The 14197-nt window shown below is 36.1% G+C and overlaps 1 protein-coding gene across 6 annotated transcripts in view; it reads left to right on the top strand.

Annotated features, from left to right (window-relative positions):
• The window catches only part of LOC141451914 (voltage-gated inwardly rectifying potassium channel KCNH6-like), a 522696-nt gene that overhangs the window by 220723 nt on the left and 287776 nt on the right, over positions 1-14197 (top strand). For all 6 annotated transcript variants that reach the window (XM_074123727.1, XM_074123721.1, XM_074123724.1 and 3 more), the window contains exons 5-6: positions 6605-6725; positions 10567-10726. In XM_074123727.1, coding sequence (XP_073979828.1) covers positions 6605-6725; positions 10567-10726 — 281 coding nt within the window. The remainder of the gene's footprint in view (positions 1-6604; positions 6726-10566; positions 10727-14197) is intronic.

Below are 14197 nucleotides of genomic sequence, written 5' to 3'. Positions count from 1 at the left end.
TTTATCTCTACATTCGTGCACAATCCCAACTTTTTAGCGTTGTTTTTAAATGAGATATAAGGTGATAAAATTTTGGTGTGTTGCATTTGGTTTAAATTTCAAAGTGCTGTATCTCCTCTTTTCTTAAGGTAAATTTAGCGGAAAGGCATACAGTTATAGTACTCGTTTATCTCTGCAATCGTGCACAATCCCAACGTTTTAGCGTTTTTTTTAAATGAGATATAAGGTGATAAAATTTTGGTGTGTTGCTTTTTGTTCAAATTTCAAAGTGCTGTATCTCCTGTTTTCTTAAGGTAAATTTAGCGGAATGGCATACAGTTATAGTACTCGTTTATCTCGGCAATCGTGCACAATCCCAACGTTTTAGCGTTACTTTTAAAGGAGATATAAGGTGATAAAATTTTGTTGTATTGCTTTTTTTTCAAATTTCAAAATGCTGTATCTCCTGTTTTCTTAAGGTAAATTTAGCGGAAATGGATACAATTATAGTTCTCGTTTATCTCTACATTCGTGCACAATCCCAACTTTTTATCGTTGTTTTTAAAGGAGATATAAGGTGATAAAATTATGGTGTATTGCTTTTTTTTCAAATTTCAAAATGCTGTATCTCCTCTTTTCTTAAGGTAAATTTAGCGGAAATGGATACAATTATAGTTCTCGTTTATCTCTACATTCGTGCAAAATCCCAACTTTTTAGCGTTGTTTTTAAATGAGATATAAGGTGATAAAATTTTGGTGTGTTGCTTTTTGTTCAAATTTCAAAGTGCTGTATCTCCTGTTTTCTTAAGGTAAATTTAGCGGAATGGCATACAGTTATAGTACTCGTTTATCTCTGCAATCGTGCACAATCCCAACGTTTTAGCGTTACTTTTAAAGGAGATATAAGGTGATAAAATTTTGTTGTATTGCTTTTTTTTCAAATTTCAAAATGCTGTATCTCCTGTTTTCTTAAGGTAAATTTAGCGGAAATGGATACAATTATAGTTCTCGTTTATCTCTACATTCGTGCACAATCCCAACTTTTTATCGTTGTTTTTAAAGGAGATATAAGGTGATAAAATTATGGTGTATTGCTTTTTTTTTCAAATTTCAAAATGCTGTATCTCCTGTTTTCTTAAGGTAAATTTAGCGGAAATGGATACAATTATAGTTCTCGTTTATCTCTACATTCGTGCTCAATCCCAACTTTTTAGCGTTGTTTTTAAATGAGATATAAGGTGATAAAATTTTGGTGTGTTGCTTTTTGTTCAAATTTCAAAGTGCTGTATCTCCTGTTTTCTTAAGGTAAATTTAGCGGAAAGGCATACAGTTATAGTACTCGTTTATCTCTGCAATCGTGCACAATCCCAACGGTTTAGCGTTAGTTTTAAAGGAGATATAAGGTGATAATATTTTGTTGTATTGCTTTTTGTTCAAATTACAAAGTGCTGTATCTCCTGTTTTCTTAAGGTAAATTTAGCGGAAATGGATACAATTATAGTACTCGTTTATCTCTACATTCGTGCACAATCCCAACTTTTTAGCGTTGTTTTTAAATGAGATATAAGGTGATAAAGTTTTGGTGTGTTGCAATTGGTTCAGATTTCAAAGTGCTGTATCTCCTGTTTTCTTAAGGTAAATTTAGCGGAAATGGATACAATTATAGTTAGTACTCGTTTATCTCTATATTCGTGCACAATCCCAACTTTTTAGCGTTGTTTTTAAATGAGATATAAGGTGATAAAGTTTTGGTGTGTTGCATTTGGTTCAGATTTCAAAGTGCTGTATCTCCTGTTTTCTTAAGGTAAATTTAGCGGAAATGGATACAATTATAGTACTCGTTTATCTCTACATTCGTGCACAATCCCAACTTTTTAGCGTTGTTTTTAAATGAGATATAAGGTGATAAAGTTTTGGTGTGTTGCATTTGGTTCAGATTTCAAAGTGCTGTATCTCCTGTTTTCTTAAGGTAAATTTAGCGGAAATGGATACAATTATAGTACTCGTTTATCTCTACATTCGTGCACAATCCCAACTTTTTAGCGTTGTTTTTAAATGAGATATAAGGTGATAAAGTTTTGGTGTGTTGCATTTGGTTCAGATTTCAAAGTGCTGTATCTCCTGTTTTCTTAAGGTAAATTTAGCGGAAATGGATACAATTATAGTACTCGTTTATCTCTACATTCGTGCACAATCCCAACTTTTTAGCGTTGTTTTTAAATGAGATATAAGGTGATAAAGTTTTGGTGTGTTGCAATTGGTTCAGATTTCAAAGTGCTGTATCTCCTGTTTTCTTAAGGTAAATTTAGCGGAAATGGATACAATTATAGTTAGTACTCGTTTATCTCTATATTCGTGCACAATCCCAACTTTTTAGCGTTGTTTTTAAAGGAGATATAAGGTGATAAAGTTTTGGTGTGTTGCTTTTTGTTCAAATTTCAAAGTGCTGTATCTCCTGTTTTCTTAAGGTAAATCTAGCAAAAAAGCGCACAATTAAAATACTCTTTTTTCTCTGCAATCGTGCACAATCCCAACTTTTTAGCGTTGTTTTTAAATGAGATATAAGGTGATAAAATTTTGGTGTGTTGCTTTTTGTTCAAATTTCAAAGTGCTGTATCTCCTGTTTTCTTAAGGTAAATTTAGCGGAAATGGATACAATTATAGTACTCGTTTATCTCTACATTCGTGCACAATCCCAACTTTTTAGCGTTGTTTTTAAATGAGATATAAGGTGATAAAATTTTGGTGTGTTGCTTTTTGTTCAAATTTCAAAGTGCTGTATCTCCTGTTTTCTTAAGGTAAATTTAGCGGAAATGGATACAATTATAGTTTTCGTTTATCTCTACATTCGTGCACAATCCCAACTTTTTAGCGTTGTTTTTAAAGGAGATATAAGGTGATAAAGTTTTGGTGTGTTGCAATTGGTTCAGATTTCAATGTGCTGTATCTCCTGTTTTCTTAAGGTAAATTTAGCGGAAAGGCATACAGTTATAGTACTCGTTTATCTCTGCAATCGTGCACAATCCCAACTTTTTATCGTTGTTTTTAAAGGAGATATAAGGTGATAAAATTATGGTGTATTGCTTTTTTTTTCAAATTTCAAAATGCTGTATCTCCTGTTTTCTTAAGGTAAATTTAGCGGAAATGGATACAATTATAGTTCTCGTTTATCTCTACATTCGTGCACAATCCCAACTTTTTATCGTTGTTTTTAAAGGAGATATAAGGTGATAAAATTATGGTGTATTGCTTTTTTTTTCAAATTTCAAAATGCTGTATCTCCTGTTTTCTTAAGGTAAATTTAGCGGAAATGGATACAATTATAGTTCTCGTTTATCTCTACATTCGTGCTCAATCCCAACTTTTTAGCGTTGTTTTTAAATGAGATATAAGGTGATAAAATTTTGGTGTGTTGCTTTTTGTTCAAATTTCAAAGTGCTGTATCTCCTGTTTTCTTAAGGTAAATTTAGCGGAAAGGCATACAGTTATAGTACTCGTTTATCTCTGCAATCGTGCACAATCCCAACGGTTTAGCGTTAGTTTTAAAGGAGATATAAGGTGATAATATTTTGTTGTATTGCTTTTTGTTCAAATTACAAAGTGCTGTATCTCCTGTTTTCTTAAGGTAAATTTAGCGGAAATGGATACAATTATAGTACTCGTTTATCTCTACATTCGTGCACAATCCCAACTTTTTAGCGTTGTTTTTAAATGAGATATAAGGTGATAAAGTTTTGGTGTGTTGCAATTGGTTCAGATTTCAAAGTGCTGTATCTCCTGTTTTCTTAAGGTAAATTTAGCGGAAATGGATACAATTATAGTTAGTACTCGTTTATCTCTATATTCGTGCACAATCCCAACTTTTTAGCGTTGTTTTTAAAGGAGATATAAGGTGATAAAGTTTTGGTGTGTTGCTTTTTGTTCAAATTTCAAAGTGCTGTATCTCCTGTTTTCTTAAGGTAAATCTAGCAAAAAAGCGCACAATTAAAATACTCTTTTTTCTCTGCAATCGTGCACAATCCCAACTTTTTAGCGTTGTTTTTAAATGAGATATAAGGTGATAAAATTTTGGTGTGTTGCTTTTTGTTCAAATTTCAAAGTGCTGTATCTCCTGTTTTCTTAAGGTAAATTTAGCGGAAATGGATACAATTATAGTACTCGTTTATCTCTACATTCGTGCACAATCCCAACTTTTTAGCGTTGTTTTTAAATGAGATATAAGGTGATAAAATTTTGGTGTGTTGCTTTTTGTTCAAATTTCAAAGTGCTGTATCTCCTGTTTTCTTAAGGTAAATTTAGCGGAAATGGATACAATTATAGTTTTCGTTTATCTCTACATTCGTGCACAATCCCAACTTTTTAGCGTTGTTTTTAAAGGAGATATAAGGTGATAAAGTTTTGGTGTGTTGCAATTGGTTCAGATTTCAATGTGCTGTATCTCCTGTTTTCTTAAGGTAAATTTAGCGGAAAGGCATACAGTTATAGTACTCGTTTATCTCTGCAATCGTGCACAATCCCAACTTTTTATCGTTGTTTTTAAAGGAGATATAAGGTGATAAAATTATGGTGTATTGCTTTTTTTTCAAATTTCAAAATGCTGTATCTCCTCTTTTCTTAAGGTAAATTTAGCGGAAATGGATACAATTATAGTTCTCGTTTATCTCTACATTCGTGCACAATCCCAACTTTTTAGCGTTGTTTTTAAATGAGATATAAGGTGATAAAATTTTGGTGTGTTGCTTTTTGTTCAAATTTCAAAGTGCTGTATCTCCTGTTTTCTTAAGGTAAATTTAGCGGAATGGCATACAGTTATAGTACTCGTTTATCTCGGCAATCGTGCACAATCCCAACGTTTTAGCGTTACTTTTAAAGGAGATATAAGGTGATAAAATTATGGTGTATTGCTTTTTTTTCAAATTTCAAAATGCTGTATCTCCTCTTTTCTTAAGGTAAATTTAGCGGAAATGGATACAATTATAGTTCTCGTTTATCTCTACATTCGTGCAAAATCCCAACTTTTTAGCGTTGTTTTTAAATGAGATATAAGGTGATAAAATTTTGGTGTGTTGCTTTTTGTTCAAATTTCAAAGTGCTGTATCTCCTGTTTTCTTAAGGTAAATTTAGCGGAATGGCATACAGTTATAGTACTCGTTTATCTCTGCAATCGTGCACAATCCCAACGTTTTAGCGTTACTTTTAAAGGAGATATAAGGTGATAAAATTTTGTTGTATTGCTTTTTTTTCAAATTTCAAAATGCTGTATCTCCTGTTTTCTTAAGGTAAATTTAGCGGAAATGGATACAATTATAGTTCTCGTTTATCTCTACATTCGTGCACAATCCCAACTTTTTAGCGTTGTTTTTAAATGAGATATAAGGTGATAAAATTTTGGTGTGTTGCTTTTTGTTCAAATTTCAAAGTGCTGTATCTCCTGTTTTCTTAAGGTAAATTTAGCGGAAAGGCATACAGTTATAGTACTCGTTTATCTCTGCAATCGTGCACAATCCCAACGGTTTAGCGTTACTTTTAAAGGAGATATAAGGTGATAAAATTTTGTTGTATTGCTTTTTGTTCAAATTACAAAGTGCTGTATCTCCTGTTTTCTTAAGGTAAATTTAGCGGAAATGGATACAATTATAGTACTCGTTTATCTCTACATTCGTGCACAATCCCAACTTTTTAGCGTTGTTTTTAAAGGAGATATAAGGTGATAAAATTTTGGTGTGTTGCATTTGGTTCAAATTTCAAAGTGCTGTATCTCCTGTTTTCTTAAGGTAAATTTAGCGGAAAGGCATACAATTATAGTACTCGTTTATCTCTGCAATCGTGCACAATCCCAACGGTTTAGCGTTACTTTTAAAGGAGATATAAGGTGATAAAATTTTGTTGTATTGCTTTTTGTTCAAATTACAAAGTGCTGTATCTCCTGTTTTCTTAAGGTAAATTTAGCGGAAATGGATACAATTATAGTACTCGTTTATCTCTACATTCGTGCACAATCCCAACTTTTTAGCGTTGTTTTTAAAGGAGATATAAGGTGATAAAGTTTTGGTGTGTTGCAATTGGTTCAGATTTCAATGTGCTGTATCTCCTGTTTTCTTAAGGTAAATTTAGCGGAAAGGCATACAGTTATAGTACTCGTTTATCTCTGCAATCGTGCACAATCCCAACGTTTTAGCGTTGCTTTTAAATGAGATATAAGGTGATAAAATTTTGGTGTGTTGCTTTTTGTTCAAATTTCAAAGTGCTGTATCTCCTCTTTTCTTTAGGTAAATTTAGCGGAAATGGATACAGTTATAGTACTCGTTTAACTCTACATTCGTGCACAATCCCAACTTTTTAGCGTGGTTTTTAAAGGAGATAAAATGTGTTAAGGCAAGTTATGGTTAAGGTGTAGATTTTTGACTTCTTTTTTTTTACCGGAATGATTAAGATTCTGTGTGTCCGTAAATTGGTTTTCAAAGTTTGTGTGTGTAGGCTGGAGTATCTAAAAAATTGGAAAATCCAAGAATGTTTAAATGTGGTATTTCTACTCAATAGCATTTAGAGGCCCGGCATTTAGTGTTCAGTCTTAATCATTGAACGACCGAATAGTTACCATAACGAGTGAATATTTTCTTTGCAGAAGACTGAGTACCGATCAGACAACGACATATGAAACTGATAGACTGAGCGAGACGGGTTTAGCAGCTGCACACCGAATAAGTGCCTCATCCCAGACAGCCCCAATCGCTTCCCCAGAACAGGTGAGTGTCATTTATATGGTTATTATTTTTTTAAAAATTATCCATATTATGGTACTACCGCTGGAGAATCCAGTCAAATCTCTTCTTTTTTTATTTATTACGTCATCACCTATCTTTGGCAACAAAATGATATCAAACACCCTAGAGGCCGCAAGGGTTTTGAGTTTTCGATTTGTAATAAATAATAACATTGTGTAAAAAAAAAAGCCTGTTCTTTTCGTCAAGTTTGGCAGTAAGTTAAGCCGGCAACGGTTGTAATATTATAAAATATTGTAATGCAGTAATATAAAATACCTGTAACATTAAAAAATAATGAAATTAAGGCTCCACGATAGCTAGACCACGATTTCTAGTCTAAACCTTGGATTTTATTTAATGGTTTTAATCTTGTAAGGCGCCCCATTAGCTGAGCGGTTATAGCCTAGACCCGCAAAGCTAAGATGTATTGTTGGTTAGTGGATTCGATTCCTAGTCTAAACCTTGGATTTTATTTAATGGTTTTAATCTTGTAAGGCGCCCCATTAGCTGAGCGGTTATAGGCTTGACCCGCAAAGCTAAGATGTATTGTTGGTTAGTGGATTCGATTCCTAGTCTAAACCTTGGATTTTATTTAATGGTTTTAATCTTGTAAGGCGCCCCATTAGATGAGCGTTATAGGCTAGACCCGCAAAGTTGTGATGTATTGTTGGTTTAGTGGCTTCGATTCCTAGACTAAACCTTGGACTTTATTTAATGGTTTTAATCTTGTAAGGCGCCCCATTAGATGAGCGTTATAGGCTAGACCCGCATTGCTAAGATGTATTGTTGGTTAGTGGATTCGATTCCATAGTCTAAACCTTGGATTTTCTTTAATGGTTTTAATGTGAGAAATTTTTTCAGTAAAGTATGTTTGCTAGTCGCCTCCGTCCACGACATCTAATTTGGTAGTTGGACGTCGTAAAGCCTGCTTGTTGTCTTTAAACATGGTTATTTAATGAAATATACGCATAAAAACTTTAAAGAATTTTACCAATATCTAACTTACTGCATGTTTACTTTAGTTTAGAATTTAAAATAACGATCTTTTCTGGCCTAATAATTGAAGAGCTCAATTTCTATTGCCATAACTGGACCTCAATAAGTTTATTACATCGTCTCAGACTTCAATCTTGGAACGCCATCTTCTGATTCCCTTATCTTTCGTATTCTCTCACCAGTAGGATCTTAGCTCCCTTAGAAAACTTTTTTCAGCTACCTTCCACCGACCTAAGACCTTTTTATATCTATTTATGCGTGCCTAAATTGAAAGCTACACATTATTTCAGCATTGACCCCCAGAAACCTGCCTTTTTAGTGACATCACATACAAAGGGATTATAACTACGGGGAACCCAACTAGAAGTGAGGGTTCTCTGCTCTTTATATACCCTATTACCGGAAACTATGTGAATAGATGTGTATACTCGCTCCTACCTCGCTACACACATACTCATGCGGCATCTAACCAATTAGAACAGCTGGCACCGAAATGAAATATAATTTTACGCTTTAGATAACTTAATTAAAGAATATTAATCTAACTTTGTAAGAAACCAAACCAAAAGATGTTACCGGATGGAAGTTAATTATTTAATAAGCATTATTTGTAATATAAAAACCTTACCACAGGAAGTACTGCCTTCAACATCCCCTAACCCTTCACAATCTTATTTAATTCAAAGGGTATAAGAAGTTAGTATAGCCACTCGCCTCCAATAGCCTCACTCTTAGGGCTGCAGAAACTTTTCGATTGGCCCTATACTAGCCATTTTATTCGCTAGCTTCCGTCCCTTTTTTCTACTGTTTTGCATCATAATAGCGGATGGGGGGAGTTGGTTAACTTTAACTAACCCTTAGGGCTGTTTTTTTTTTTTTTTTAACTAAATTAACCACTTTCTTAAAGCAGGTTGGATACTTGAAAATCGAAAACTCGTTTCCGCCTTCCTCTTTTCAAGGGATATTTTCTTAGAGTTTAGGGGGTTATTCGCCATATCCTCTGTGTGGGATACTATTTCCGCTTATTGCATTTCTTGTGAGAAATCTAATTCCGGTGAGAAATAAAATAAAAACAGAATTAATTAATTGGAGGCTGTTAACATACAAGAGATGCTGGAACAACCAACGGGGTGGTGCTCTTGCTTTTAATCCCTGAATTCCTAACTAAATAGAGGACACCTTCTTCTTACCGTTTGATGAAACGTCGAAATATTTTATTCAAATAGAAACTTTTAAATAGTGTACGAAGTTTTAATAAAAATCGTGAGACGCATTTGCGGAAGTGTGAACAAATTTAATCAGTGTTTAAAGGTATTTCCGGTAGTGGTACAAAAATTACTCGAAATTTTAGAAACTTTTTTTTTTTTTTATTTAAGGCGCGTCAACATCTAAGGTTATTGGCGCCCGGAGCTTTTTTCAGTGCACTGCCCTGCGTCCGGACAGTGTTCTCTCGTTGCAGATTACATTGACCATCACCGGACCAGTGAGCTTTAAGAAGCTCATAGGAAGAGAATATCTAAGGATCAGCAGCTGGATTTGAACCCGGGACCTCCGCGTGGGAATCCAACAATACGCTAATCCTTTCCCTAGCAACTCATTTAATTCACCTTTTTGTTGTATGCAACAGTCCCAATGTGCTCAAATGGCCCTTCAGATAAAAGAGACTGCTCAACTTCCGCTCCAAAAGGAATAGTTCAATATGAGAGTCCATAACTGGGACCAAAAATCTCGATAGAACCATTTACTTGGAATTCTGAAGCGCAAAAGCCAAGGGCACTTCCTGTTTGCAATGTTTCTTTTCAAAAGCTCTCTATGTAAACAAAAAAAAAATGAATTTGGGGAGTCCTGCAAGCTTTCGGATTTATGTTCTTAAGTTATCCGGATTTAGGTTGGATTTAGATTAGATTCTAATAGGGCGGCCCTTAAGGCCTACGCCAATGCGACCCCTTTGGATCTTTTGTGGCCCCCCCTTACTCTAAAGCTCACCCTCCAGATCTGTCCGTTTAATCAGACTCTAAATTCTGGAGAGCGACTCCTGGGTAAAGCTCATCATAGGCCTTGGTTTTTCCTCCCCTGAGGAAGTAACATCCTTAGCCCAGACAAGCCCCTCACACTGACACAACACGTGCAGTGCAGTTTCCTCTTCTTACTGGCAGAACCTACAGAGGCTAGCCATCTGCCAGGCCCATGCGATGCATGTGTTTTCTGGGGCCTGCAGTGGCCTACAATTATCCTTATAGCCCCACTCGGTCTTGACGGATTAATTCTGCAGTCAGCCTTGGCCGAATAGCCCGTTATGAACTCCTTCGCCTGTCACTGCCCTATGGTCTCAAGCCACCACTCCTGAGAACTAGTCTGCATCCATAGTTTAATGGCCGCAGTTTTAAGACACTTGGAAACCCCAAAACAGGGCTCCGGGCCAACGAAGTGTCCCGCAGAGCCTTCCCGAGCCTATAAATTCCCTTGTGTCCTGGATGACCAGGTACCCAAACCAGAAAGACCTTATTATGGTGACTAATTTCCTTCAGGGCACCCAGAAAGTCCCATACTAGCCTTGAGAATTGACCTGGTATGAAGCAATAGCTCGCAGAGCCGCCTGGCTGTCCGAGAAAATTACGAAATTAGAATTAGTTATTCCTTATCCGACAATCTCGGCGGATCTAAGTCTACAGCTTTATCTTCCCAGTAACCTCTCGGCAGCTCATAGTCCGATGATGACTTTTTTGGTTATTGGCACCCTAAATACTTTTTTTTATTATCATTATTAACTTGTAAGGAGAGAATTTTTTTTTTTTTAATTACCCTAGGTTACATTTGATGATTAAAGGTATCCGGCCCGCTGTGGGGAGGCGAACCACCTCCGGCGGCGGCAGATGCAGTGCCCCACGCCAGTTCGTTGGACGGCATCTCCACGACTAGAAGGAGCGCCGTGTCCAGATCGCCGGAACCGACCAGGCCGCCCGCTCGTAGCGCCACTTGCTCCGTCCGTAAGTTATCCATCTCTTTATCTCTCTACTTCAAACAAAAAAAGTTAATACAGAAATATTGTCTAAATAAAAACATTTTATTCAAAATACTTCCGCTTTCGTGTTCAACGCTAATTTCTTGTTTCCCTTAACTTTGATGGTGGTCCATTTCTTAAACAAATTTTGAATTAAATTTGAAGTTCACGGCTTGATTTTTGGATCAATTCAAAAAAAACTGAATAATTTACGTAATTGTTTACGCAATGAAAAAACTACGTCATTTTGATAAATGGCGAGATCAACAACTCTCACGACTTCCTGTAACAACTCAGCTCGTCGAATTTTTTTTTTTTTTTAAATTTTTGCCAACATGGAATTTTTACTCTTTTGACAAGCAGGATTTGGGGAAAGGGGCGGATTCTGTTCCCGGAAGCCAACAGGAGCAATAGCTCTATCCCCCTATTTATAAGGCTCCAGGGGCTTGTTTACAATTTACTGGTCCGATGATGGTCATTGTTAACGAGAGGACATTGTCCGGAGCCCTCGGCAGTGCACTGAAAAATGCTCCGAGCGTCAATAACCATAGATGTTGATGCGCATAAAATTAAAAAAAAGAAAAAAAACAACAACAAAAACGAAAAATACAGAACGTTTTCCGCCTTCCGCTTTTCAGTTTTCCTAGTAAACGGCTCATCCTATTTTCTTTGAACTTTGTCCATTAGGCCCTGGAAAATCTCTGCAGTTTGTCTTTCAGACCCATGGAAATTCAATAAAGGGCACTAAATTGGGACTGCCATTAAATGAGTTACTAAAAATTGCGAGTTTTAAAGTTAACGACATTACCGGAAGTGCGAATTAGCCGAGCAGTATTCCGCGATGTTTTCCACGAATTTTAGCGGTTTCCTTTAAACTTCTTTTTCATAAAGGTAGTATAACTAGTGTGTAACTTATTTCCTCAATTTTACAATGATGTTACGTAATTCTCTCCGTACTACGGATGCAATTTAGTAAGACGCTGGTAGGTCCCACTATTGCGCCAATTGTTCCCAGCAATAAATCTTCAAACTGCTTTCAATATAATGGTTCTTCTAATTAACATAATGGATAAAATGGATAGAATCTTCAGCCAGAGTTCATCCACCCACTCACCACATGGGCCACTATCTTACTTGTGGGCAGAGGGTATTATGGCAAAGTATAAAACACGGTCTCTTCTGCCTATTGGCGGAGATCAATTGCTGTTTTTGGATCTTTACCAAATTGGAATGGCGAACTACACTGGGGGGGTCCTCCGCCAATCACGATGCCTAACCTTTATCATTATTTATTACATTCAGATAGAGGACCTGTTGGGATAAATTATTTATTATACAGACGGATAGATACTCAAAAGATTTGAGTAACTGAGTTGGGAAAACGTTTTTTTTTCCAGATCAAGCGGACCTCAAAATGGATTTTTCCGGCTATATTTCAAAAATTGAAAATCTGTTCGTCTACTAAAACGAGTGTCATTACGTACTTCGTCAACAATCAAATTGATTTGTTGAGGAAGATTACTAAACAAAATAGTCCTATTAAAAAAAACTTAAAACAATAAATGGAATATAGTTTTTTTTTAAAGTTTTTCATTTTACTAATTCAAAAGTAAATAAATTTACGATCAACTATATAATATATTATATATTATGCATAAATGTAAGTTAATAACATAACCATAATGTTCTTGGGAATGTTACATTAAAACGAAGTCGAAAAAATAAAATATATGTACGCACATATGTATTATTTATGTTTTTGAGTGTTGATGGGTAATTGTGTTTAATTATGGTTAATTACTATATAATTAATGTGTGTTGCATGTTTACCAACTTTTATGTTTACATAAATGTTGCTATATGTGTTTTTATGTTTTTTGTGTATTATTATGGTAATTTCAATATTCAAACTGTTCATCAAGGAGTATTTTTCTATGTGAATCAATATTTTCTATCTATTGCATTTTCTTAATTGAAAATTCGCCTAAATTTACCACATGATTTCATACTAACAAGGGCCGAGCTGATGATCGGGGTCAATTAAGATAAGTCTTCAAGGGTGATGTAAAAGAAATGTTACTTCAGCACGAAGGGCTTGTGTGGATATAAGGGTTTGGTACATTGCCAATAGTTCCTCACCATGTTTTTGAAGGCATGCATATAGGACAAGGCTGGAGAAAGAACTAGTAAGGAAATGTGGGAGTTTAGTTGAAGTTATTTAGGCGCCACGGTAGCCGAGCGTTTATAGGCTAGACCTGCAATGCTAAGATGTATTGTTGGTTAGTGGGTTCGATTTCTAGTCAAACCTTGGATTTTATTTAATGGTTTTAATCTTGTAAGGCGCTCCATTAGCTGAGCAGTTATAGGCTAGACCCGCAATGCTAAGATGTATTGTTGGTTAGTGGGTTCGATTTCTAGTCAAACCTTGGATTTTATTTAATGGTTTTAATCTTGTAAGGCGCTCCATTAGCTGAGCGGTTATAGGCTAGACCCGCAATGCTAAGATGTATTGTTGGTTAGTGGGTTCGATTTCTAGTCAAACCTTGGATTTTATTTAATGGTTTTAATCTTGTAAGGCGCTCCATTAGCTGAGCGGTTATAGGCTAGACCCGCAATGCTAAGATGTATTGTTGGTTAGTGGATTCGATTTCTAGTCTAGGTCTTGGATTTTATTTAATGATTAATATAAGAAATTTACAGTAAAGTATGTTTCTTAGTCGCCTCCGTCCACGACCTCTAATTGGTAGTTGGGCGTTAAGCCCCGCCTTAAAAAAAAATTGCAAGAAAGGGGTTTACCTCACGAAAGCTGCTCTGGTAATCTCAAAAAATACAGGATCGTCAGGAAGTGATGATTGGGGGGGGGGGTAGAATTGAAGAGGCTGTCGAACAGTCCAAGAGTTAATCCAGACATTATAGGCTACTTGCCCTAAATCTGGGGGTAAAAAGGCATTCAAAAGAGTTCTGTTGCGGTAATAACTAGGGCGTGCTATTTGTTTGTGACTGGTGTAGCTGCAAACCAATCGGCAAGGAAGACCAAATTTCTTCTGGAGACTGGATATCATTTTTTTCGGACCCCAACCTTCACATCACATAGCGGATTGTTGGTCTTAGGATGTTTGGGCACTGGCCGGCCCCCCCCCCCACCAGATATTAAGAGGTCGCTTAAAGTTCATTGATAGTTTTGGGTGATTACATTGAGTTAGGATCTTGCGTTAGATTAGATTAGATTAAACTAGGGCGGCCCCCCAAGGCCTACGCCACTGCAACCTCTTTGGATCTTTTGTGGCTCCTCACACTCTAAAGCTCGCCCTCCAGACCCGTCCTTTTAATCAGACTCAGTCCTTGGTTTTTTTCCTCCCCCCGAGGGAAGTAACATCGGGATCTTGTGCTATCTTGTGGCCAAAATAATAACTAGAGAAGGTTCTGGAGGCAGTCGCTGAAGAGAGTAGTCATCCTC

Source organism: Rhodnius prolixus, unplaced genomic scaffold (assembly GCF_049639745.1).
Source record: "Rhodnius prolixus isolate KJV_2025 unplaced genomic scaffold, Rpr scaffold_14, whole genome shotgun sequence".
NCBI lineage: Eukaryota > Metazoa > Arthropoda > Insecta > Hemiptera > Reduviidae > Rhodnius > Rhodnius prolixus.
Note: the sequence above shows the minus strand (reverse complement) of the source record. Positions and strands in the feature narration are given on the sequence as shown.